The 27,834-nt window shown below is 29.7% G+C and overlaps 2 protein-coding genes across 8 annotated transcripts; both read left to right on the forward strand.

Annotated features, from left to right (window-relative positions):
- The first annotated feature begins 759 nt into the window (after positions 1-759).
- On the forward strand, positions 760-4,682 carry LOC126833689 (glutathione hydrolase 7-like). 2 transcript variants are annotated; one of them, XM_050565164.1, is made up of 8 exons: positions 761-1,106; positions 1,569-1,720; positions 1,817-1,968; positions 2,521-2,706; positions 2,780-2,964; positions 3,041-3,271; positions 3,828-3,909; positions 3,976-4,682. In XM_050565164.1, exons 1-8 carry the CDS (start codon positions 1,067-1,069, stop codon positions 4,439-4,441), a joined length of 1,494 nt encoding a protein of 497 aa, XP_050421121.1. In that variant the 5' UTR covers positions 761-1,066; the 3' UTR covers positions 4,442-4,682. The 2 variants fall into 2 exon arrangements, with proteins under 2 accessions (XP_050421122.1, XP_050421121.1); XM_050565165.1 differs by lacking the exon at positions 3,041-3,271 and having other exon boundaries at positions 760-1,106.
- A 2,114-nt stretch (positions 4,683-6,796) lies between these two features.
- On the forward strand, positions 6,797-27,574 carry LOC126833685 (serine/threonine-protein phosphatase 2A 56 kDa regulatory subunit gamma isoform). 6 transcript variants are annotated; one of them, XR_007684997.1, is made up of 14 exons: positions 6,797-6,955; positions 7,342-7,407; positions 11,349-11,523; positions 23,567-23,769; positions 23,838-24,041; positions 24,103-24,233; positions 24,303-24,362; positions 24,440-24,653; positions 24,712-24,831; positions 24,968-25,095; positions 25,691-25,792; positions 25,876-26,077; positions 26,164-26,380; positions 26,520-27,574. XR_007684997.1 is itself a non-coding variant. In XM_050565158.1 (13 exons), exons 1-13 carry the CDS (start codon positions 6,923-6,925, stop codon positions 26,302-26,304), a joined length of 1,779 nt encoding a protein of 592 aa, XP_050421115.1. In that variant the 5' UTR covers positions 6,797-6,922; the 3' UTR covers positions 26,305-26,381. The 6 variants fall into 6 exon arrangements, 1 of the variants encoding a protein (XP_050421115.1); XM_050565158.1 differs by lacking the exon at positions 26,520-27,574 and having other exon boundaries at positions 26,164-26,381; XR_007684998.1 differs by lacking the exons at positions 6,797-6,955; positions 7,342-7,407; positions 11,349-11,523 and adding exons at positions 13,848-14,104; positions 15,298-15,762 and having other exon boundaries at positions 26,520-27,573.
- The last annotated feature ends 260 nt before the right edge of the window (positions 27,575-27,834 follow it).

Here is a 27,834-nt window from a genome sequence, read left to right on the forward strand (position 1 = left end):
ATTTCTATATAATTGTACAAAAAATAAATAAAAGCAGAAAAAGACTTCTTTTTAACTACAAAAATTGTAATTATAAATTATTTGCTATTTTGTAAATAAAAAATTAAATACCAAGCGCAGTATAAACCATTACAATAAGAACTTTTCAATATGGAGTCAAAAGAGACTTTATTTTTTTGTTATTTAGCTTTATTTGTGTTACTGAATTTTTTTATTAAGAATACAGCTGTCCAGATTCTGTTGAAGCATTTTGTTTCAACTCGAAGGTGTCTTTTCTACAAGTACAACCATCCATACAACTGGTGTAGTACTAGCAATGTGCTATGTCGGCCAAATAGACCAGTCGTGTGAGACCGGTTAATTGGATCTTTGGTAGTATACTTCGTAGTGCAATACTTAAATTTATTTCCATGTAAATTTAGTAAATTCTCAACTAGACTTGACAGTTTTCTAAAATTCCAAGATCTCCCAGCTTACCTAACCCAAAAAACACTAGTCTCTTTTATTAGTGTCTAGTCTTAAGCCTTTTTCTGTTTTATAATATGATTTTAAAAATATAGCTAAGTTGAACGGAGTCATTTTAATGGGAAATTATAGATCCATGAAAAAATAACAAAAAGTCATGAACTCTATTATTACTAGAGAGTAAAGTACTTCCCAGTCTTGTTGTTATCAATAATAAAATAATAAACATCAAAATATATCTGTGATTATGACATACTTATCATTAAATACACTTTCTGTAGTGATTGTATTTTGTGTTCTTACCAGGAAAAATGTAATATACCAGTTGTCCGGTACTAATATACCTGTTGCCACATGGCATATTTTTCAAGCTGCATTACAATCTATTATCACAATACACAAGCAAAAAATAAACAAATTTATTTAGCTGTGACTAAGTGTTGCCTTGTTCCGTATTAATAGTTCTCGTAATTTGTAATTATCAATTTTTAACGACTACTAAGAATGAAATAATGATTAAGATTTTAATTTAAAATAAAATAACATAATTTGTAATATATTATGGTTCGTCAAGTATTTTTTTGATGCAAGAAAATGGTCAATGATGGATGACGATACGATTGACAGATTTACAGGCAATTGTAGGCGTTACATGATATTATATTTTTGCTTCAGTAACATTTTCAATGACTATAATACAATCCGATTTCACTCATTAATAATATGTTACAACTAAATTAAATATTAGTTAGATACTTTTTTTTTTGTTGAGATAAATCCAGTCCAAGAAAACTTGAGTATTTTCTCTTATAACATGAAAAAGTACAATTATACAATTAGGTGATGTCTAAGTAGGGCGATGAGTGATGAGAAAATATAAGGTGACCCCCCACATGTATACCATATCAAGGGTACCGCGTCAAAATATAGTAGAAAGACTAGAGTAATGGATAGTATGTAACTAAGCATAGTCATAATAATACTTCTTCTAAAATGAACAGTTATTGAGAATATAGCCTGCAAATATTATTTTCTTTATAAATATTATAGTTTAAGAAAATATTTGTTACCAAGTTAAATATTTCTAATTTTAATTGTTTTAGCTGTATATGACGGAAGTGAAAAGACGCCTCTGTATTGTAAAAATGACAATGAGAAAACTACACTTAATTTAATTGTAGCTTTCTGCACTGTATTCTGTGTTGGAATATTAGTAGTTTTATTGGTTCATATTCATATTTATGGTACACATCAGGTATCATTATAACTTTACGTACAGTTATTAAAAATTAAGTATACTATTTTTTAATATTGAGAATGTTAATATCTCTTTTATTTATTTATGATGTAGTTAGTGCCACATGGAAGTGTGGCTAGTGATGATGTCGAATGTTCTCAATATGGTATTGAAATACTAAAAATTGGAGGAAATGCTGTAGATGCTGCTATCACATCTGCTTTATGTAATTCCATTGCACTTCCTCATCTTTCTGGACTAGGAGGGTAAGACTAAAATAGTTATTCCTTAAAAGGCTTAAAAGTCAATAATCTAAAAAACTCTTTAAAAATGAGTTCAAGAAATATGAAAAAATGGTCTTAAAAAGTTAGAAAAACCTGCAAAAAATTTCCTAAATATTTTTCAACTAATGAAATAAAATTACTTTAATTAACAAGGAATGTAAAAATATGATTAATTTTAATTTAATTTCTGTTATTTTTTAAATCCGTGAGTACCATAATTTTATTTTTATCAACTCTTAGTAGCCTGCAGATATTTTAATTTGTTGTGCAGTAATGATGGAATGTAATACATTTGGTTGATATTGGAAAATATTGTTGTTTTAGAAAATGATGTTGGAAACATAATTAATGATCTTCTGTAAGTGAAATAAAACTTAGAATTATGTTTGTAGACCACCTAATATGAATTTTTAGTTTAATAGATCAATGTCTACTTCAGTTTAAAAAAAATGCAAAATCCATCAACTTCCAAGCCCTCTTACATTTTATATGTAATTATTATTTATTTGTGTCTTGACTTAATTTTTCCTCTAGAAATGGTGTTATGTTGGTTTATGATCACCGGTCTGGGACAGGAAATGTGATTGACTTTAGAGCTACACGAAGTTCTCACCAATTGGTTGGGATACCTGGATTCTTAGCAGGATTATATTATGCCAATTCAAAGTATGGTATACTTCCTTGGAAAACTCTTGTAGAACCTTCTATAAAACTTGCCAAGTATTTGACTTTTATTTATTAAATTGCCAGTATATTGTAATATTTTAATTTTATAATTATTAATTTATTTAAGACGAGGTGTAATTGTAACAGAAAGTTTACTTGAAGCCATTAATCAAAAATCATTAGAGTCGTTTCAAAATAAGGCTCTTAAAGATTGGCTTACAATAGTATCGACATATTCACCTGGACAAGTAGTTAAAGTACCCGATGGACTTATAAATACTCTCAATTTAATATCTTCAAATCAACTTGACGGTATTATTTAAAAACTAAATTACAAAATAATGATTATTGTATATTAATATATTATTATAACAATTTATATTTTTAGTTTTTTATGAAAAAATGACAAAAGAATTATCTGGCTTATTGAGATCAGAAGATATTAATAACTATGAAGTACAAGATTTATCAATAATAAAACAGGATTTTATGAACTATAGTATTATAACTTCAAATAAAGATACAGGGGGTCCAATTTTATTTGAAGTATTAAGCAAATTAAATGTTACTAAAAATGATGATGATAGTATGTTTTCTTCATTACCAAGTAGTTTCAAAGGTAATATTCAGAGTTCACTTTCAAAATTAAAATGTCAAATGACAAATGACAAACCATAGCTATAGAATATTAACGTAAATATATATATATATATATATATATTTTTATCTTTAATAATAAATGAAAGCATTGGTTATGAATTATGATTACTTAAATTTAAATGTTGAACACAGAGCCGAATTTAGGGGTTGGTAGCGGTCCCGTGTTGCCCCTAGTGGCAAATTTTTACTGGACCAGCAAATTTGATCTAATACTCATATAGTCATTATTGTGTGAATTAAAAAAAACAGCTTATGATGTAGGTATTATTGAAATATATATTTATATTTTTTATTTTGAAAAGTTATCTTTCCAAGAAATTTGAAACAATATGTGTTTTTTTTTTTGAGGAAAGCGCAAGGCGGCAACATTGTGATGAACGGGGGTGACAAAAGTCTAAATATGGCCCTGGTTGAACAAGTTTTAGAAACTACTAAACCAAAACTATATAATTTCACTAGAACAATCCACAAATATGTATTTATTTATAATATGGTTTGATAATTTTTTTGTCTAGATTTAGGAGATAATTGGTTAGAGAATACTGGATTACATATTGCCACTACTGATGTATTTGATCTTTATGTAACAGTTGTAAGGTAATAATGTGAAAAAAAATTAATTTTTATTTTTATTTAATATTTATGTATAATGTGTGTATATAGTGGTCTTGGTTCAATTTTTGGTTCTGGTATTTTAACTCGATCTGGATACATGTTAAACAATGCGTTATATACAAGTAGTGAAGAAAATAATATTTCACAACGACCGTCATCGTTATACCTTCCATTTATAGCTGTTGAAAAAGATAAAATATGTGGACGAAGAATAATTTCAGGATCAGCGGATGTTCGTGATGGAACCCAAATACTGTTATCAATAATCAAAACGGATTCACATGAATTTCTGGAAGTTAATAAAGCTCCACGAATTAGATTCAATAATGTTAATATTGCAGTCGAATTTCCTTTAACTTTTCCTAAAAAATTAAAAGACTTATTTTTAAGCTTAGATTTTAATGTATTTAATGCAACATTGCCTTATCCCACTTCAAATATTATACAAAAATTGGAAGATAGGGCGATTGCTTTATCAGATTCAAGGGGATCTGGAAACTCGTTTACTATATAAACTATTATTAGTATTATAATATTAAAAGTTTTACAATTCTATATTTGTACAATTTCTGTATTCTTTTATATCAATAGTTAAATAAAATTATAACTAAAATCTTAAGTGTAATAGTGCGGAAGGACAGTTATAACTATGAATTCAAATTTTAAATGCATAATAATGGGTAAATTTAGTGAAATATATTTGTATAACTTGTTATTTATAATAAATTAACGCCTTAGAGGCTTAACTCTAAGTATTCTAAGTATTTTACATGTTTGCGTATTCATGAAAGCTAATGCTTCAAGTTAAAGAGTGATGAAATATGAATTGTAGCAAAACTTTATTTGTTTTACCATAATAATTAAAGTGATTATTATGATGTGTATGGCGTCCGTCTTTTTGCCTTGTTTTACCTTAGCGTACCACGCCAAAGTCACTAATTTAGACTATTCTCTCTGCGTGAATCAGCGGGGTGACGTAAACGATACTCTGTAAGTCGCAGAGACCGCGCATTGCCATAGCGGTAAATGTAGTTCTTTGTTTTCAACTTCTTAAAGGGAATACGACCAACGTTGAAAATTCTCTTTAATCTCTATGAGAACCATACGCCCAATTTGTACGTAAAAGGCATTAATTGCCCTCAGTTTTTTCTCGCTTCGGTTAGGAATCCGTGGGCAACGAAATTCCTCTATCTCCGACCTGCGTGTGGTCTTTAGAAAATAATTCTTTGTATCCATTTGGGCATGTGTCTGTCGTATGCTTCGTAAAAATAACTGACTACGAAGGCGTACAAATGGACCGTTTTGTGATATTCTCGTGTTGAACTCCAACCAACTATAGTAAGAGAAACGTATGTCGTACGATGAGAACCATCGTCTAATATTATATTAAAACATAAACCTTCTAACTTCTAAGACCAATGTAATATAATAATCCATAAATATTAATATTATAATTCTTCAATATTTATTAAGAGGATACCCAGTGGTTGAATCGAAAAAAAAAACAATAAGGATGGATTAGGGGTTTAATTTTTAAATCGGCGATAATATAAAAACAGTTCAAATAAAAAAATTATAACATTTATTACCTTAAACATAAAGCCGGGTTCACACGACTCGTCTATTCGCCGAATATTAGGTATTCGTTTATATTCGCCATATCGTGGGAACGGTGGATTCGCGTATTCGGTATATTCGGCATTCGTGAAAGGGATACCAAATGTACTTACTATACCTACATTCAGCAAATAGACGAGTCGTGGGAATGGTATATTCGTCTACTTGCACGAATATTCGATATTCGCTATACAATCGGCGAATAGACGACTCGTGTGAACCTGGCTTAACAGGAATTATAAATTTAAAAGTATTATTTAACAACTTATAAATCAAAAATATAATTAAAACAAATCTGAAAAATATACAAAGAATGTAATAAGTACTCTAGATATACCTTATGATTTTTATCTATAAAATAAATATAATATTATTTTTATAATACGGAATACCAAATAATAAGATGTTATAAGAAAAAAACATTCATTTTTGTAATTTTCATTTTTTTTGAAAAACATTTTTAAAAAAATATCATATAAAAATGCTGCGTTCCCTTGAGTAATAAAATTAGGGGGTATGATACAAAAATATTAATAAACAAGAATACCCCCCCCCCCCCTATTTATTATGGAGTTAGGGCTAGGCATTTTTTTGCGAAACCTTAACTTAAAGGTTAAACTGTGTTGTGTAATTATAAGCTCAGTTATTATGCCTATTTTTTGGTAGTTAACTTATTTTTGGATTATCATAAAATCCTCGGCAGCCATTTAACAAAAATTATTTTATCTAAACATGTCCACGCAAAACAGAAAAAGGTACCCTTCCGTGTAATTTTAGAGATTAAACACATATAAGAAGTTAAGATTAGAGAACAAAATTCCCGAGGGAACTTCGAATTAATTTTGTATTATGTTTAATGCATAGGTCAATATCATGATGAAAACAATAATATATTTTTAAAATCCTTGTAACTTTTTTTCTGGTTGATATTTTGAAAAACTTCATCATAACTCCATCGAAAATCTTGTCCTCTATCTTTTTCATAATAGGTATTTTGTCTCTAATATCACTTCGAAAGGTACTTTTATCTGTTTTGTGTAAATATCTTTATACTATTGAAAATTATCTACGAGACAGTCCTCTAAAGATAAAAATATTTATTTTATCATTAAAGTATGTTACGTCCATGGTTGAAATAATAATTAGCCAAGGATTAAGAAAATGTAAAGAATGATGTTGTGTTCGTTTTTAATGCAAATCGGTTCCTTTCCCACTTGACAAATTGTTACGAAGTTCATTGTGTTGACAATAAAAAAAACGAAAAACACCGAGTTTCGTTGGAAAGTTTTACAAAAATTGATTGACAAATTTCCTTAAGACTTAACGTGAATTTTGTATATTGTTATTCAAATTGTATGTGATCACACTATAATTAAAAATGCCAAATAGGATATTGATGAAAAAAGACAAGGTAAGGTGGTCGTGTATTTTGTATTTGTTTTGGCCTACGCTTTGTCGTTGTTCAAACATCTTTGTTTTTTTTATACTTGATATTTATATCATTCATTGAACATTTATACAATTTAAATTAAAACTTCAATATTATTTTCTTATATCTAAGCTTATTAAGCTTCTCTTTAATAACAATTGATCTTTCCTATACCTAGTGGCTACTACAACTGATAAGAACATTTTGGGATAGAAAAATACCTACATTGGTTTATATTTTTTAATTTAATAGTTGTTTAAATAACACTTATAATCAATATTTAAATATAATTCGTTTTAATTTAACAATACTGAATGTGACTATGTAATATTATTACTCAGTGAATTATGAATGATTTTAATTCACAGGATGTTTCCAAGTCAAAAGGTGTAGAAGGAAAAAATGGACCAGCGGCTGAAACAACGAGTGATAATGTAAGTTTAATTATTTATTTTACTTAATAAATTGTATAGTTTTTTTTAAACAAATTATTAATTATAATAAACATCTAGTTGATTAAAGTAGAAAAAGATAAATTTTTAAGTGTTTCTTAAATATTCTTATAATAAGCGTTTATTCTTAAAAATGTGCCTTTAATTAATTTAGCTTTAATTATAAAAAATCTTATAAGTATGATTTACTAAACAAATTGTGAAAAAAGTTTAATTTAAACACTAGATCTTTAGAATAGTAAAATTCTAGTTTAATAAATATATATATTATCGTTTACTTAGAAATTTGGTATTTATTTTGGCAATTCGTACTGATCAAAATAGCATATTTGTCAGCCAAAATATATTCTTACAGCTATTTCAGTAATAATGGCAAATTTTTTTTATCTAGGATCAGTATTTATACTTATAGATTAATTTTGAATTACAAATAATTATTATAATTTTTCTATCCACCCAATATAAATTGATTTATGAGCAATGAAAATAAATAAACTGTAGTGGATTCTGGCTTATTCCGTTTTGCCACTATTTCAAGTAATTCATAATATCAAAATAGTAAAAAAAATTGCATTATTAATTTCTTTTTATCTGTTTTCTAATTTCTTTTTAATATCTACATACTTTAGGCCCAGTTCTTACTGGTCTGTGAGATAATGTTCATTCTTGGACGCCCTCTTCTTTTTTTTGCGGTATGGCCCATTCAAGAACTATTTTTATAGTATCCTTTTTCTCAGTGAAATGTTTATTTTCTTTGATAAAAAGATCTTCTATTTACATAAAATGTAATCTTTGCCATTCCAATTATTTTCCAAATCTCCTCTTTGCTGAGATTCTAGCCTTTGTTCTTGCCTTTGCAATCACCATTGTTTTTGTTTTGTCATGTTATATTTTTTGCGGTGTAGTTCATTCTTTCTACCATTTCTTGTAACACTTGTACCGTTACAACCACTATTGCTTGATCATCTGTAAATTTAAACACTTTAATTTTAGCCCGTTTAGCTTACTCCGTGTCTGCAGTATAATTTCAGAATATTTCAGAGTATTCAATAGGCTAGGCAAGTAAATAAAATGGAGTCAGGTTTCCAATATCTATTTCTTCAAGAATTTCACTATTTATCAAAATTGTTGTTTTTTGGTTTGCATTAATTTCAAAATTAATGGAAAAATCATATGTTTCTAGCTAATTCTGTCGAAAGCTTTTTCCTAGTCTAAAGCATATAATATAAATAAAACTATTTTGATCTATCATCCTTTCTTTTTTGTATCTCTTACTATGCTCCTATAAAGTTTTACTGTCGTGACCATACTGTACATATAATGGGCTATACTACTATAGTAATTAGTATAGTTGCGATAATGGAAGGGTTTGTCTTTTAAAATGGACCTGCAATGGGTTTGAAACATCAGCCAAATAATGACAACATAGATAACCTATACAGAGTATCTATATATTTTATAGATCCTATAGATCCGAAAATCTTCAAAATAATAGTTCAAGTTATGAAAGTTTCAACACATTCATATAAAGAAGTGTTCCTGACAAATTTAATACACAGGACGAATCGTCAGTGTGTTGCTGGAAAGAGAGATAGCTGTCCGACCAGCACTACATTTAGTTAGCGCTACATTGCTGCATTACCTACTTGGTCAACTTGTCCTCCTATTTCAAACAACACTAAAAAATTGTCATTAGGTCGTCATAAATGTTGTTAGTACTTAGGTATCCATTTATTAAGACATAACATATATATAATGTTATAACAAAGGTTGTTGCTTTTTTCCCCAAGAGATCGTTTCTAAGTGGATTCGCTAATAGGTCATTAGTCCAATATTGGTGTACTCATTTATACAATGTTTAAATATAAGAACTATAATTTACAAGGATTAAAACAAAAGTTTTATAAGCTCAGCATAAGCTGTGATGGGGTTGCTTAAACAAACTGACAAATGCAAAAATCTAAAATAAAATTATACTTTTATTATATTACACAAACTAAAGAGAATATAAGCAATGTACAATTTAATTTTTGTGCAAGAGTTTATTTCTAATACTAAAAAATAGCGTATTGGGAATGCAGTGGTATATTTGAGAGAAGTATAATTGAGTAAGTGCACGAATATATAAACTGATCGTGCCTGTGGGAAAGAGATGATGACAATAAATTTAATAAAAAGTGACTTGTGTTAAAATTAATTTAAAAAAACAATTTTTTGTTTAAACTGCATAATTTTTATTAGAATAGTACAAAATTTCAAAAAAATCCTCATAAAATATATTTCGTGTGATTTAAAACAGTTTTTGTGTTCTCTAATTTTTAAAAATAATTTTGTTTTACGTTTTATATTGTGTACAGTATGTTTTTTTACGATCTAAAATTTTTAGACATTTTGTTCTTAAATTTTCAGTTAGAAAAGGCAACAATATCCTTTTGTAGAAACATTATTATTTTACATGCATTTTTAAAAATTACATACATTAATATTTAAAATTATTACTAATATTTGTTATCAAACTCTGTTCTACCGTTATTGATTACACGCACCACATATTTAATTTGATATAAATATCCTAATAAGACGAAGTATAACTAATTTGCGAATTGGCGGGAAAATATTTGCAAATATTTCTGTTCAGTGAAATTCGTGGAATATACACATTTAGGTGCTTGTTTTGTGTGTTTACTGGCAACATATCAATTGTTATACTTAAACTATATTTGTTGTGACATTTTTCGTATTTTTCATGTATTGAGGGAAAAATAAGATATTTGAATTTGAAGTTCATCTTTTTACGATCTGAAAGATAGGGCCAGATATTATAAAAAAAAAAAACAACAATGTCTTGTTTACATTACTGATTAATACTTGTATTAAAACACAAAAAATATGTTATAAATAAAAAAAAACTGGAGCAGGCACTGAGGAAATAATCGAACGGTAACGGGTTAATTTCAGCTTGTACAACATTGTATGATTATACCCATCGAGTAGTAAGTTAAGAACATTTTGTTTGATAAAGGCATTTAATATAAGGTATTTTCTTGTTTCGATTAGGAACGCAAAATAGCCACTGAATTATTTAAAAGAAACCCAGAAGTGGGGCGTGTTAGTGTCTGTTTATTAAGACGCAAATATAGACAATAGTTGAGATAAAAACTTATAATAAATTTCCAACATGTCAATTTTTTCGTATAAGCTTCAAGGTATTATTTTCAACAGTTTTATAAAGTTGGTTCTATAAGTAACATCGATTTTAATGGTGACAAATGACGGGATAAGCGATGACTGGATCGTTGAGTGATGATTTTATTTCAATAATTCATTTGTTTTGAATACCCCGTATTGGATCTCAATTTTTGATCACATTATTAAAACCAGTCATATGGGTTGAAAATAAGTAAAGATTGATTATAGTCAAACTCGTATTACAGCGTTTAGAAATTTAATTTTTAATTAAATAAAGTCTGATCCCCCCGCAACACAGTCTTTAAAAATAAAAAATAATAATAATTATCGAAATCTGACCATTTGACACAATCTGACACTAGGCGGGAAAGTTTTTGCTGTAAGGCATGTTTTCGAGCCAAAAAACTGACCATGATCGGCCCTTAATGAATCGAAAGAAAGATAAATGGTATATAAATATTATGCATTGATTCGATTAATTTAGGACTGTTCAAATACTTATTAATTGGTTAAACATACGTTATATTATTAAAAGAGACGGATTTACAAAATGTCACTTCGAAAGTAAATCGACGTGACGTGTATGTGTACTACACTATAGTTTTCACTTCTCTGAAACGTTTGACGTTTACAGTACTATCGTGGCACTTCCTCGTCGCTAAGCTTGCTTGCAATTTCTATTTTATGGGTTCTGAGTATTTTTTTGTATTTTATATTTTTCTGGTGTTTAATAGGCACAAGATGGTACATCTACAGGACATTCAAATGCCGCCCCCAGTCCTCCGCCGACACAAATAAACAAACTCAAACTGGGACCAATAACAATTAAAAGAGAAAAAAGACAAAATTCCTCGAGATTCAACATTGTGGCTACGAATCGCGAACTCCAAGTTCTCCAATCGCTCAATGGTCTGTATAAATTATTATTAGTTTATGATAAATATAATAATTTAGTTTTGTAGTAATAGAAGTTGTTTCTTATCTGCGGCTAGTCGTTTCAATTATATTAATTGTTTTGCCAAATATTAATATTTATTAATTAGATTAATGATTTAACAGAACCGTCCGTTTTTGGATATTTTACACCTCGGGGTAACAATTTTATAGCGCGCCCTTTCCCTCGTTCTCTTACAACCATATTTGCCGTCGAGGTATTGCCCACCTCCATCAAATACGACCTTGAAAAACTAAATTTTAGAAATTAACTTTTAATTTATTCAAAATACTAAAAAATAATAAAATATAAAACGAAGAATTAATTAATATTTATACAATCAAAATCGTTGGGCGCGTAGAGAATATTTAAACTAATAAAATCAGAACAAAAAAGCAGAAAGTGTCGATTGTATAGTATTTGTATGCATAAGACTGATAAAATGAATTTCAAAGAAACAATAGCAGGTATTCGCTTCAATCAACGTTGCCAGTAAATTGTATTTTTAACGGTTTATTATTTTGACTAAGTAGATTTTTATTTATAGGTAATATATTTGTTTTAAGCACGCTTATTACCATGTCTAAAATCTAAAATTACCCCAAAAAAAAGGATAAAAATAATTCTAACCTATTTGAGGAAGGGTTAAAAAAATATTTGTATTATTTTAACTGATGTGTGGTAACTGATAAGATCATAAAGAATAGAAAAACTATCAAATTTAAGGATATTTGTTTTAATTTTGCTAATAAGAACATTTTAATCTTGTTCGTCTAGCTTTATATAGCGAACAGTTATGATATCGAATGATCAAATGTTGGAAAAGTTCATTTTCTGAAGTATAAAAATGTGTATAAATATTTCGAAAAGTTTTCATTGATAAAAACCTCTATTTGAAAAAAAAAAATACTACCGTTTGGGTTGGAATAATCCGATTCCAATTCTTGAACAACAGATTAATTTTTAAACTGTATTGTATTGATATGAGTGGTAGTTACCTAAGTTAAGTAATCATTAATCATATCAGATTAGCATCGTATTTTAATCCCCCCTCTCTCAAAACTGTAATATGGTTCCTTTGTACAATAATATTATGAAATATTATTTCTTGATTTTTGCGAAGTGTTATCTTATCGTGTTCAGAAGCAATAAAAAAATAGTAACATGATAATATGTCATTATATTCAATCAACTACCTAATTCTACGCGTTTTATATAATACATATTTATAATCAAATGTATTGTCAATAATATTACTTTTTAATTGATTAATAACGTACTTATATCGGTAAGGGTATATACTATATTTATTTATCGTATTGTGTAATAAATGTTATTGCACATCTGACGCGACCAATTATTGTGTAATTCAACATTTGTTTGTTTTGTGTAATCGTTTTTCAAAATGTATCGCGTTATGATAATTATTAATATTATTAGTTCAGAAAAAAAATTAAGTAGTCATAACATGATAAGTCATTGATAACCATTATTGTGTAGTCGCGACTGTTCTTTATATTGTGGATTTTATATTATCTGCAACATAATTGAGAGGTTATTTATTATTATTGATGCACGCGTTAGCGTTTACTAATCGACTGCGCTTCTGTTTAATCGGCCGATTTGTTAACGTTATTTATAAAATGCATCTTCTTTATTCTCGAAAAACTCATTAACCGTTTAGTGGCCTGTGTTAGCGATTTCGCGGTACTTGTTGGATGTACACGAAACAAATTGGCGCCATAACAATGATAACGTACGTCCATACATTCTTTGGCGTTTGTGTCCGCTTCCTCGCGGTAGCCCGCTGCTCGTTGCAAGCGGTTCCGAAGTCCTACGGTACGTAAATATTTGGCGTGATTCTATTTTCGTCGTTGGGATTTGTAATAATTATGACAGTGTTTTATTACGCCCGTGGCATTGGCCCTGTTCCTGTTCGCGAGAACCGACTTGGGGGCCCATGCGGCCGTTGCCTGCCGCCTGCCCAGTGCCCGGCAACGAGCGCGCGGCTGACACACTTGTTACGTCGCCCCCCGTGCGTGGCTTACACACGTGTTTTGGTTTCGATAGTAGCGACATCTGGTTCGCCAGCTCGGTGACCGTATTGTGCCAGGGTGCGTGGGCGCCGCTTTACGTTTTTCTATTAGTGGGAGGGGGGAGGCGACCGCCGCCGTTTCCTTGGATACCCTTGTCCAGCCGCCCACCCTTCGGCAACCGCGTATCCGCCAGCACATGAACATCGATCGGCTGCCGCCGCGAGAGTTGGAAGCGCACTCGGACGCGCCGCGGCAGTTCGCCACTCGCAAGATACCGCCGATGACGGGTCGCGTTACGCACGTGCTAATCGAAAGTCGGCTCCTTTATTTCCTTCGTTGCAATTTGTGACCGTGGCCGTCGAATTCGGTTGCGCGTTCGTGCTGATTAGAAAGATTTCAGTAAATCCAAGTTTTGTGAAATGTTTTAAGTTCATCTCCAACGTTAGTAAGAAGTAAAAAACGCGCGATCGGCGCAAGTACTCGGTGGTGCGTCAAAACTGGATGTACAACAAGGAACAATGTAAAAACTTGACCGATAACGCGCACAGTCGATTGCGGCGGTGGTGGGGGTGGGGGGGTTCTTTAATAGGTCCTACAACCCTCGTGGATAGGACAACGTGAAATTCAGTGGAAACGAGCAACATAATATAATGTATAATAAAAATACTATAAAACCTATAATAATTTGATTGCGACGGGTTGTTGACGTAGGAGTGACGCAGTCGTGTTAGTTTTACTATTTTAGTAAAATGCCAAAAGGTCGCCCGAGGGTGGGGCCAACGGGCGCCCTGAGAGGCATTTTAATTAAAATGTAAATAAATAACCTAACCGATCTGTCTACTGCGTGGACAACCGATTTACGGCAATTTATTAGACGGACACCCTTTTTTTAACGAAAGGCTTAACCTCAATCCTGTTTTTGTAACGACTGGGGCGGCGTTGTGTACTAGTTACAAACAAAGCAGCTGGCTTTATTATTATTATGAACAAAACTCATTATAAACACGCTGAAAATTCGACTATTTGATTTCTTTAAAATCTTGTCTTAAATCGTCTAACAATAATTGAAATTAACCTGTAGCAATCGGCTGTGCACGTGTATAACATTTTATGCTTAGAATAAATGTTTATAGTTTGACTTTATAGCGTGTGAACAAGGAAATGGAGATAGATGAAGCGAGTTTTTAAAAACCACGTAGAGAAGCTAATAGGAGGAAGGTCACACTTATAGTATTTGTGCGTTAAATGAAGTTATTGATTTTGAAGTCGATACGTAGTATAGCGGGATCGGAACATTTTCGACTAGAGAAGATACGCAGAGTGACACATTAATAAAAATTGAAATTGAGGCAGAGCAGTAACTGTGGTAGTAATAGGTAATAAGGCTAAAAAGGTTTAGTTCGTAAAAGAGAATCGCAGCACCAAGGATGCGTTGGCGTAACTAAATGGGGGGGGGGGGTCTGGGGTAGTTTTCGGTAAAAATTATAAACGTTATTTAGGGGTATCCCTGATTGGCTCCTGACATTTTATGAGAGACTAAAGGCTTTGAGCTTCCCTAGCCCCGAGATCCTAGTTGCGCCAACGGTTGGATGATGTCGAAGATAACGGTTTGAGCGATGAATAAGTTTAGAGCGGATGATATGATACTTAAGATTAATCAGAGTACATGATAATTTTTTAATCTAACTCGTAAGATATCGTTGATTTGTTTAGGGTACTCGCTGCCTGCAGAATAAACATTTAGAGACAACACGCGAAGTACAAAAAAAAAACAAATTTACCGTAAGCAATACACAATGTCGCAAATGCGTTAGTGCGCGTTGGTGATGCCCGAATCGGTTCAGCGAAGGATATTTTTTCGAACATCGTGCCCCTTACACTCCGGCGGTCGTGTACAGTTCTAGTACTTCGATGATCTTTAATGGATGGTGGCACGGTTAAAAGCCCGTGGCGCGGGAAGAGCTATAATAATGGTAGTGAACAAGTCTGCGGGCGGTCGTCCGCGATCGCTAAACACGACGTCTGCTACCGGTGGTACTGCGGCTGCGGCGGCGGTTAACGCGTCGTTTCTACCCAAGAGCCCTAGCTTTCAGAGCGGTCTAGACCTGCTGGCCGACCGAGACAAGTCTCCTTTCATTATGTACTGCGACCCGGCAAAACACTTGCCTAGACTTCACGGTGAGTGCGACAATAATAATGTTACCTAATTCACGTGATAACACAGTAGTATATACTGTATACTGTAGTAACATGCATATAATATTGGCGGCGGAGAGGGGGCGTATAGTCTCAGTCAGTTTTCAAAGCTTTGGGTAACTACTAATATATTATAATAATTATTATAATCTTTGCGCATTCTTTTCGATATATTTATGGGCGTTCTTGTAATTTATGAAACTATAATTACGATTTTTTTTTTCATTCTGGTTTATGCCGTGACTAATTGACATGGATATGTCTTATGGCTAGGGGTCATTCTGAAAATTTGTCCGTTACGTTTTGAGCGACATGGTAAGTGTCACAGTGCTAACGTCATTATGGAGGGATTATGTTATGAAAATAAAGTTAAGAGTATCTACACTTCATGCAGATACATCAATTTGCAGGTTATATAAGGATATAAAGATGTATATAAGGATAGTCAAATTAATTTGTTAGGTAGGCACTTACTGACTGGCGAACCACGGAAATTGATTTATGAGAAAAGTTAAATATTGATAAATGTTGCCAGTAAGTCGATAAAGGCCAGGTATTATAAAACTACTTAAAGACGTTTGGCCAGAAAATATAATATTAAGACTATACTATCATCATATATCGCAAGGAGATTATAGATAGGAAATAATCATATAATTATCAGGGCATATCCATTAATGTATCTGCATGAAGTGTGGATGAAGTCTTAACTGAGTTTACTCAGTTTTTTTATGTTCTGCGACTTGCAAGTGCGTGTAACGTCTTCGCCATGTGTTTGGATAAGACGACTCGAAAACTATAAGGCACCCGATATTTAATGACGTCAACGATCGTATTCTGGTTCAGTTTAATTTATAATTTACACTTTAATATAACGGCCCAAATTACTTTTCCTAAAAGTCATTGTAAGGATGACAAAAAAGTGTTAGGTACTCTTTTTATGATGAAAATTAATTGTCATTGTAGTAGGTGTTTTTTTAATTTCCAACATAATACATTTTTTCTGTTCTATTGTACTGAGAAAACCTGAACAGTACTAATTATCTGACAGGGGGTATACTCCATTCACTTATGTAATATGTTCATAAAGATTTTGACATAAAGTTTGTAGTAAAAAAGTAATTATTGAAAGTCTTTTTTTTTATGACAATGTTAAACATAAAAATGTTCGTTGTTTGTAGTTCGTTGCCACTTGTTAGCTTACACCTTTTTTCCAATAACGTTGTGTTATTAGTACCATTGATTATAAATAATTTTTATAATTTAAGTGTATTGTAAAATAATTGTAACTAGACGTTAATATAATAAAAGTAGACTGGGTTTTAGATCAATAAATTATTGGTATTATTATACAATTTACATTGTCAATAATATTTGTATACGTTAACCGTTCTCAATTGGCTACAACTAGACAAATTAACCTATATGATGTAGCCTACATCATGTAGGAATAGGTATATGTATGGAATTATGCATTGTATTCTTTTATAATTATGCTAATAGTAAAATATATTCCAATGATATAATATAGCTCAAGGACTCATGAGAACAATGTAGTAATACTTACGCTGTCGGACAACAACTATATTTCTATTATAAATAAATATTTTATTTACACTATAAGATTGACGGTACCTATACTTTTTTATGGACGAAATACGTTTATTTTGGCATTGTTACTCAATTGTTCTCGTGAATTATTCGAGGGTACTATGAATAATAAAATATTCGTAGAATGTATTTTATTTTATGTTGGCCAGTATAATAACATGTACAACGTATTGGACTTGAAGCCGAAAAATGCCAAAACAATTACATTAGCAACTTATTTGTCGTTCTCAGAAAAACAACCCTCCGTTCACTTATCAACTATCGCATTCTCAATCATAGGCGGAGTTAACCTAATTAAAGTTTATACATGTCTTAGAAATCTAAAAAGACCTCTCGGTTGTGCTACCGTAAAAATAATGTATAATCAAATTTCCTTTTAAGGCGTATTACTGTACGATGACGTCGAGCGTATAACAACGGTTAAAATTAAATATTATTTACAACTCGTTCCACTCTGGATTTATTAAAGTAAAAAAATTGATTTTATTTTCTGCAATGTATTGGCTTTCATAGTGAGAGTAGGTGTGAGAATGTTTTGCATTTACTATGATTGTTTTATGTTTGTTGTTATTAATTTCTTGAAAAGATACTAGAATCTCTTTTTGCCCATCAGACAAACAGCTTTTTAGCATCTATGTAGAGCTACTTTAACGACAGTAAAAAATAACCCTTCCTTTCTAAAAGAAAATATAAATAATAGTTTTCTATTTCTGTTTTCCAATTATTTTTATCGAACAAAATCGTAAAATTATTAACCAGTTTAAAAATTGAAATACGACACTTATAAAAATAATAATATATTTGATCTTACTATATTTTAAATTTATTTATCAATATTTTTTATTTTATTTGACTGACTGTAAATTATTTTACTCTATTTGTGGTTTCGCAACACAAATTGACCTAAATATTATTGTTTGGAGAAATAATGTTAAAATAAAATAATTTAAGTGATTTATTTTGTTGCTATAAAATATTTTAATTGTATTAGATTTGTAAGCAATTTAATTTTCTTGTTGCTCTATTTTTATCTCTAATTTGAATGCCAAATATGAATGATGGTTTCAACTTCCAAATAAAACTCCCTATTAACTGTTCCACGTTCGTGGTAATACTGCGCGTTCCGGTATTTGCCTCCCACACAATGTATAAAAATAAAAACAATATTTTATTATGTCTTCAAACAATAGAGCCACAGCTTTGCAATGTATCCAAAATATATATATTTTTTTATATTCCTTGCGCTATCAGTGTTAGCAGCACTTTTATTCCGTGCAATTTTATCTTCACGACCATCACATTCGTTCGTATAGTAATCGGGTTGTGTGGACAAAAGCCAAAAAAAAAAAAATTCACGGATAACACAGCTGTTGTTAACGCCGATAGGACATAAACGTGAAATGCGCTTAACAACCGCAATATTAAGCCTCTTACAAAAACACTGTAATGTTTATAAACAATGCTAAACAACCGATAGCGTCTCAAATTAAAACTAGTTGATTTACGTGCCGTGAGTAATTATTTACTTGTCCTCCGAGAGTTTCATGACAATGCAAAATAGTGCCTGATTACTAAATACTAATTAGTTTGGCAGCAGTTACGAGTGTAGTACCAACTGCAATGTGGAACATTTAGGCATGCGTGTTTCAAACGTCGTTGAACAGGGCAACAGCTGATGTTAATAAATATAAAAATAAAACAATTTATTTCGTTGAAACATCTGTACCTACTGTTGTTATAGCTCGTAAAAATTAAATTATTTTTACTGAAGTAAATACAAGTTTATGGTTTTGTTGTGTACGTTGATTTTATGTTATTCAAAACGCGTATATTGTCACCCTAGTGACATAGTTTTATGTTGCATTTGCCTCGCAGAGTTAATTTATTTAAAAAAAACCTAAATTGGTGCACCGACTCTAAATACCTACTTAGGTTTAAGTTAATAATATTCAAAGAATATATTATCTTATCAATAATTAGCCATGTTTTATTTGTTGGTTAACTAAATTCAACACGAATCGTGAACACTAAACAGAAGTCAATTTTTAAATGTGTATACTAAATATCAATTTGTTGAGAAACCATAATGAGTGCTTCTGTGTATGCCAATATATCTACATTGTATTAAGTAAAATACAACTGATATTACATCATATATTTTATTTATGCTAACATAATCCCTTGGTCAGCGGCAGTTCATTTTTGTTATCTACGTACACATTTTTTATGCTAAATAGTAACTGAGTTGATGTATGTAACACGTTAATTTTGTTTTTGAAATAGTCATGTATAGTTTAAATTAATATTTTATTATTATTGTAGTTTTTTTATTGCACGTGACGTTATTGTAGTGTAAAAAGCCCTTTCATATTTCCTGTTACGAATTTAAATGAATTCATTTGAAGTATTTTAAGTTGAACTAGATTCCACTAGTGATAATTATTTGTTTAACAGGACATATTATTTCATAATTTTCGATAATTGTTCAGGAAATTACAGCGTTATTTTAAATTGAACAAACATTTTGTTTAAAGGCTTTTTATTGATTTGAAGCGGGTGGAAAGATAGTACTTTCGAGTCTTTGGACACCCCGATGTCACCAACTAGATACCATAGGACATGGTCGATAAAGTATAATATCAAAAAGTCTGGACCTAGATAAAGTAAATAAAACTGCAGTACATATTTTAGCTTGCGTTAAAGTAACAAATGCCAAGTGAAGGAGTCATTATTTACTACCTATTTATTGTTTTCCTGTTAGTATGTACCTTTTTACATAAATCGTTAAACACAAACATTGATAAGTTGCTATTTGTAATGTGTAATGTCATTTGTATTTTTTTATTAATATATAAGTCGTTTATAGAGTATGATGAAGACCGCATTGTCAGAATATTTTTAAAGAAACGTTTTTATGGTATTATAACTTTTATAATGCCTTACATTGTATCTCTATTGCCTGTTATTTAAATTGCGTTATGTCCTTCATTTTAAATTCCTTGCCTACTTCAGCGTGAGCCCCTATCAAACTAAATACATGACTATGCGACTACTATTTGCTCGTGCGTACCGTTTTAATAATATATTTGGGCTCAACAAAATTTATCAATCCGTTACCGTCTTTTCGGCTCTTTTATCAGAGAAAACTATTATTATTTGTGTACTTAGAAAATGTTTATATTTCCCTTTCTACTAGATTCTGTTTATAATATTATTATGTGTTGTAAGTAACATTGAGTTTGGCACAGCACATTAGTATGTTTTATAAATACCAGTGTCTAATAAGTTATCAAGTGAATTTATAATTATCTAGAGAACCTATTAAATAACTTGAACATTTTTTTCAAAAGATTCTTGACATGTTTATAACACCATACAGTATAAAATTATACACAGCATGCTGTGTATAGTACTAGCGTATCTACTACAATATTATATAATACACACAGCAAACTATATAACTACCTCTACACGCAATATATGCGAAAAACTGAAATAAAAATCAATACTTGATGCAATGAGTGAGGCACGCTTTAACCTTATTTTATGTTTGCATACAATGAACATTTTAACCATGTTTTGTTAATAAAATGTATACATTTTCCCTATTAAAATAAACATATTTTTTTAAATAAGTTTCAATTGTGTAAACACAAACATTATTATTATGTCTATCATAAATTAAAAATTTACTATAAAATCTTACATACTCATTATTTATAATGTAAAATTTTAAATTTCAATCTGATAATTTATAAGAAGATTTATAATCAGTAATAAAATAATAATAAAAACCCTTAACCATAAAAATTATATACTCTCCGCGAATACGTCGTATTTCGGCAACAACGTTGTCATCTTCAACGCTCACGACAGACTGAGACCGATTACGGGCAAACATCTCCCTCTTACCTATTAATTTAGGGTTTTTATTATTATTTTACTACATATAACCATGAGTGCTTAAGTTTTTTTTAGATTATAATCAGTATTAATTAAATATTTTTTAAAAGTAGATATTTTAAAAAAATAGCTGTACATCTAAAAACAAGTAAAACTCATTATAAATCAATTACTTATATTTTATTCATTAATAACTAACATATTCTTTTTTGGGGGTTGGGTAAAGGCTATGTTTAGTTATATATTGTTATAAAACACAATATGAACTATTAAATACTATTTGAAAACTTTTATGTACACACATGATTTTTACACGACTGTCAGTAAGGTTGTATTGAATATGTAAAATTGTTATATTGTTGCAAAGCCTGTGTATTTAGTTTGGAGTGTAATGCGTATATTTAGTGTGCTATTTATTGATGTCACATATGGCCAATGTCCTTCCTATTGACACCATAACAATTATTAAATACAATATTTTTTGAATAAATTACATGTTTTATTAATAGTCATTTTGTAACGTTATTCTTTTTCGTTATTAAAATATTTGTGTTTTAAATAATTAAAACTAATGCAAAATGAGAAAAATTATTGCATTTGATTTGCATCTGTTTTACACTATTTAAAAGTAAAAAGTAAAAACCCACATCTAGACAAGTTGTGTCGGAATATGCAAATTTAAACTATTTGTCACGGGCCAATGTGTTGTTGGGTACGACTTTATTCTTTTCTTGGTTTACAGTTTAGTTGGTGTTAAAATTTTTAAATAGAAACACTGCTCGTCTATTTTTAATGCTCTTCAATATTTTGCCAGCAGCGAGACGAAAATAGTTTTAATATTTATACTGTCACATTGGACTTCCGACAGTGACCCTTGTGTGAAATTATTTAACCACATTCAACCATACCTTGAATCAGCGTTATTTGACGAACTATCGTCCATTGTGATAAAAGTATCCTACGTTTACACGTTTGAACGTTTATTTGTAAAACTAAACGAGTCATTGTTAGTATATTATTTTTAAATCTGATATCATGCGCTTTAACTTATATTTTTTCATTTGACGTTATACTATTTTAAACTCATAATTTTCATGAAGACAGCCGTTAATACGTTTATCGATGGATATTGATGTACTTATATTATTTTGGTCCATAGTATGTGTTTGATATTTTAATTCTTTGTATCTATATTATATTATTATATCGCGTTCGTTCGTTTTTCTTTCAGTCCGCGCATTTGTATTATTAATAATAATTTAAGTGAAATTAATTTTAATTACAATCGATTATTGATATATAGTGTTGTTACATTTTCACGAGGTCCCGGTGAATTAACGTAAGTCAATTAATATGGCTAAAATAATTAAGCACATCATATCTGTGCGTGTAATTAACGGTTGTATAGAATTATAATGGTCTATACATTTTAACTACGGTTCAATGTATAGTTTTCAAAATGTTTTTATAAAAATAGACATAATATTATGAATTAAATTATTTGTTCAGATGCAGCAAATAATATAATATGTACAATAAAAATAATTTAACTTTATACCAATGTTACTAAATAAATCTGATAAACGTTTATGATATACTTAATAATGACATTGTCTTTATGAGATTCCTTATCTAGAATTAAATATGGTTTTTAACATAGACAACAATATTGGATTTTGCCTTTTGGTATTTGTACCCATGTATAAACTGTACTACAAAAAAATAATTAAAATAACGAGGCTATTTGGTATGTTTATATCATATTTTTTAAAACTTTTTAATGTAATTAATAAACTAAACATTTCTATAAATTAATGTCTTAACAATAATATAGACACTACACTTTTTCAGTTGGGAAACCTTTTTTTCCCTAATCACTGGGAAAGTAATTAAGTTAATGACTATTTACTTAAGGTCTTAAAAAATAATTAACAAAATATAAAAATTAAAACAAACGGTTTTAGAATCCAATAGAGATAATTTTGGATTTCTAGGTTAGAAGTATATTTTTTATTAAGCATTTTATTTTTAAGTATTTTTACGACATTTTAGTTTCCGTAAAGGTACACCAAGCGTATGTAATGTTTAATGCACATTTTTACAGTATACTCTTACATATTATATGCCTAAAGAGCGTAAGACAATTTTTGGCCCCCTAATGAGTCTAACTGGACTTATGTCACTGTTTAACGTGATCTTAAATTAATATTGAATAAAATTTGATAAATATTAATGTAGTCTTGTACTAATCAATTATATTTTTTATTTACAGAGGTCAATGTGTCTGAACGGGAACAGTTGCTCATCCAAAAAATGCAACAGTGTTGTGTGTTGTTTGATTTTATTTCGGATCCACAGTCTGATCTGAAATGGAAAGAAATAAAACGAGAAACCCTACACGAAATGGTTGATTATTTATCGTCTAACCACGGTAATGTGCTTACCGAGGCTATTTATCCTGAAGCTGTGAGAATGGTAAATAGTCAAATAAAATTTTGTAATAACTATTTGTAAATCAGCGTTGAGAGAATTTCGCTTCTTAGTTTGCAGTAAATTTATTTCGTAGTCTACCTCCTTCGAGTAATCCTAATGGTGCAGAATTTGATCCAGAAGAGGATGAACCTCTTTTAGAAGCTGCTTGGCCACATCTTCAATTAGTATATGAGTTTTTCCTAAGGTTTTTGGAATCTCAGGACTTCCAACCATCAATAGCTAAAAATTATATTGATCAAAAATTTGTTCTCCAGGTAATATAATTTAAAACTTAATAACATTTGTCTTATTAAATTATGATGTTCTTATCTTTAGTTGTTGGAGCTTTTTGATTCGGAAGATCCACGAGAAAGAGACTTTCTAAAAACCATATTGCATCGGATTTATGGTAAATTTTTAAGTTTGCGTGCATACATACGGAAACAGATTAACAACATATTCTATAGGTATACATATACTTTTATTTTATTTGGTTTAGTTTGAGTTTATTTAATTATATGTGTTTTTTTGTATAGTTTTATTTATGAAACTGAACATCATAATGGCATTGCTGAACTTTTAGAAATTTTAGGAAGGTATGACAGATTAATTTTATTGTTTTTAATTTTTTACAATTTTATTAATATTTTATTGAAATTCAAATTTACATTAGCATTGTCAATGGATTTGCTCTACCATTAAAAGAGGAACACAAGGTATTCTTGTTAAAAGTCTTACTGCCCTTGCATAAAGTGAAGTCGCTTTCGGTGTATCATCCTCAACTTGCATACTGTATAGTTCAGTTCCTTGAGAAAGACCCTGCACTTACGGAACCTGTTATTAAAAGTCTATTAAAATATTGGCCAAAAACACATTCCCCAAAAGAAGTGAGAACGTTAATATTTTTAAATATGTTAAATTATGTTAACCGATCATGTTACTTAGGTCATGTTTCTCAATGAGCTTGAAGAAATCTTGGACATTATTGAACCAATGGAGTTCAAAAAAGTACTGAAGCCGTTAATTCACCAAATAGCTAGATGCGTTTCAAGTCAACATTTTCAAGTAACTATCTTTATTTCTAAAGTTTTTGTTTGAGACCTGTAAAAAAAAAAATGGAAAAATTTAACCTATTATAAAATGAATAGTTAATTATGATTAATTAAAACATTAAAATGTATACTGTTGTACTTTTTTTCAGGTTGCTGAAAGAGCTCTTTACTTTTGGAATAATGAATACATTATGTCTCTAATGTCTGAAAACGTAGATGAAATTTTGCCAATTATGTTTCCTGTACTGTACAAAAATTCAAAAACTCACTGGAACAAGTATGTCTTACAATAGAAATTATTTTATTATATTGAGATGGTATTTTGACAAGTTCACAAACGTGACAAGTCGTCAGTACCGCTGGAAAGGAGGATGATAGAGCTCCATTTTGCCAGCAATTTCTTGCCTGGCAAACAGAGCGCCCGTAACCGAATGTCAAACGTATGATAGTGAGCGCCAAACACTGATATCTTATCCACTGGTCCTCTTGCCCTCCTCTTGACTCAATACTCTATCGATTAAAAATGTATATTACATTTTAATGTAATCGTTTCTAAACGGCTAACATAACAATCAATATATTTCTTGCTTGCCAACTACAAATAATTTCTATCTCACTCTACAATAAGCCTTCTGAATTTTACTAGATAATCCAACTTGACATCTAGATTTCGATCATATAGACCCATTAAGTGACCCATTACTGTAACTACTATGATATTCCATCTGTTCTTATTCATCACACGGTTCTCTTTGTGCTCGATCAATCTCAATCTATCATTTACTCCATTTATTATTTATTATAATTTGTATAAATTACAAAATTATTTCACTTATTATTACACCTATTGTTATTAATTTTTTTTTTTTCAGAAACATACATGGTCTTATGTACAATGCATTGAAAATATTCACAGAAACAAATCCTGTACTCTTTCATACGTGTACACAACAGTATAAAGAAGACAGAAAAACGTTAGTATTGTTACTTAATTTATTTTGAAAATATTTAACTTATTTTTTCCAACTCGTACTTATCTGAGAAAAATAATGAACAGGGAAATGGATAAATTAAAAAAACGAGATGAAAAATGGCATAAAGTTGAAGAGCTAGCAAAAAAAAATCCCAGTTTCACCGGTTCAATTGACAGTGAATTTTCGTGTTATGGTGATTTGGCTAGATCACCAATCAATGATTTGGATCCGACTATTGACTTAAAGAGTTTAGAAGAGGACACCAAATACCATATTGATACAGATGTAATAAACTTACATTGATATGCAATACAATAACATGGTTTTTATTTGTACATAAATATTTATATATTTTTTTAAATAACTTGTAGAACCGAAAAAATCGAAAAGAAAAGCCGTTGCTGAGACGCAAATCCGAGCTACCACATGATACGTACACAGTGAGAGCATTGAATGACCACAAGAGAGCTGATGAATATCTTGTGACGCCACCTGATGTTAACAAGTGCTAGCCAAATGTTTCAATTTTGATGACATGAATTATTGGATTCATGTTATTTCTATACACATATAGCCCTACAGATTAAGGTAAATTCTATAATTATTGTGTTTTCAAAAAACATATTATGTTTCCACAAATAATCATAATTTAAAATATTTTCTGATAAAATGCCTACATAATTAATTCATAACAATAATACAAACATGTTTATACTTTTTTTTACAGGAATTACTAAAAAAAAACAAATTTTAATGGTTATTCATCTCATTAGGGGTCATAATATATAAATGTTAAGTTTATCATTGTTAGGATTAACTTGTTATTAGAAGTATCAACCACCATGTCCTTTCCATACTTGAATTATAAAATGAAGAAAGATTAGCAAAGTCAACGCACCCATATGCCTCTTTGGTTGTGTTATTTATTTTTAAAATAAAAAAAAAAATTGTGTCATTTATATTTTTATTTATTTTATCACAATATATGTTTATTTAATATTAACTACCATTCTTTGGAAATAAGTTTTTTTAATGTTTTACGACAGATTACATAAAATTTAAGTGAGATTTCATTCAGTAAAATCAATTCAGGGATTATTTTTGTTTTGTTCATCTTGTTGGTTTTATATTATTATTCTTTTTTACTTGATATTTTTTTAACACAGATATAATAAAACATATTTTATACATATACAATAATGTTAAAAAACACTCCAATAATTGCTACACTTTTAAGGTGAATAGCTTTTAGATAAATAGGTATGAAATGTTTTAGTTAGTATATTAACTATATTATTATTACTTATAGCTTAAAAAGAAAATACCAGATGATTCCTTAAAAAATAGGAAAAATATATTATTTAAAATTGAGAACACAATATATATGAAGTACCAAATTTTTATTTATGTATACATGTATTTGAATAATAATATATATGTACATATTGATATACATTTTTATTCAAATGAAAATTTAATTGACTAATTTGTGTTTCAACTAAAGTTTTAAGTTTTTCTTTTATTGTTTATTTAATTACAAAATGTTGATCATTATATTTACTTGTATACTCGTTTTATGGGTAGACCCGTTAACAGGGATGAATTATTGTTTAAACACTTATAAAAAATGTTATAATATTTATGTTGTACAGTTGAGTATAGATATTTATGTGAAACAAAAATTATGTTTATTGAGGAATTTAAAGTATAATTATATTATATATTTAAAAAAAAAATTAAGTTCGTCACAGGCAGTTAGGCCTTATATTATGATATATATATTTATACATTTTTTGAATAAATACTTGTGTCAATGCAAATCAAATATATAAACAATTATGTATAGTGTTGATGAGCTTGTATTTAATATGAAAATAAAAAAAATACATATAATATAGTATGTCTATTGGTACAATTATTTTTTTAAACACTTTGATGATACTTAAACAGCAACAGTAATAGTTGGAATGTCATCATCATTATCATGTAAGCTTAATGGACCTGGAAGGCTGAACGCTGCCATCACGATATATATTACCTAA

The sequence above is a fragment of the Adelges cooleyi genome, unplaced genomic scaffold (genome assembly GCF_023614345.1).
Source record: "Adelges cooleyi isolate 19-005CV unplaced genomic scaffold, UGA_ACOO_1.1 ACOO_flye_CR_arks_rails_tigmint_CR_PRNA_2, whole genome shotgun sequence".
NCBI classification, from domain to species: domain Eukaryota; kingdom Metazoa; phylum Arthropoda; class Insecta; order Hemiptera; family Adelgidae; genus Adelges; species Adelges cooleyi.

Coding starts and splice junctions, on each gene's coding strand:
- LOC126833689 (XM_050565164.1), top strand. CDS start 1,067: ATGATGGATGACGATACGATTGACAGATTTACAGGCAATT. Junction 1,107..1,568: donor TGACAGATTTACAGGCAATT/GTAGGCGTTACA, acceptor TAATTGTTTTAG/CTGTATATGACGGAAGTGAA. Junction 2,965..3,040: donor ATCTTCAAATCAACTTGACG/GTATTATTTAAA, acceptor TTATATTTTTAG/TTTTTTATGAAAAAATGACA.
- LOC126833685 (XM_050565158.1), top strand. CDS start 6,923: ATGCCAAATAGGATATTGATGAAAAAAGACAAG. Junction 24,234..24,302: donor ATTAACAACATATTCTATAG/GTATACATATAC, acceptor TTTTTTGTATAG/TTTTATTTATGAAACTGAAC. Junction 25,096..25,690: donor TCAAAAACTCACTGGAACAA/GTATGTCTTACA, acceptor TTTTTTTTTCAG/AAACATACATGGTCTTATGT.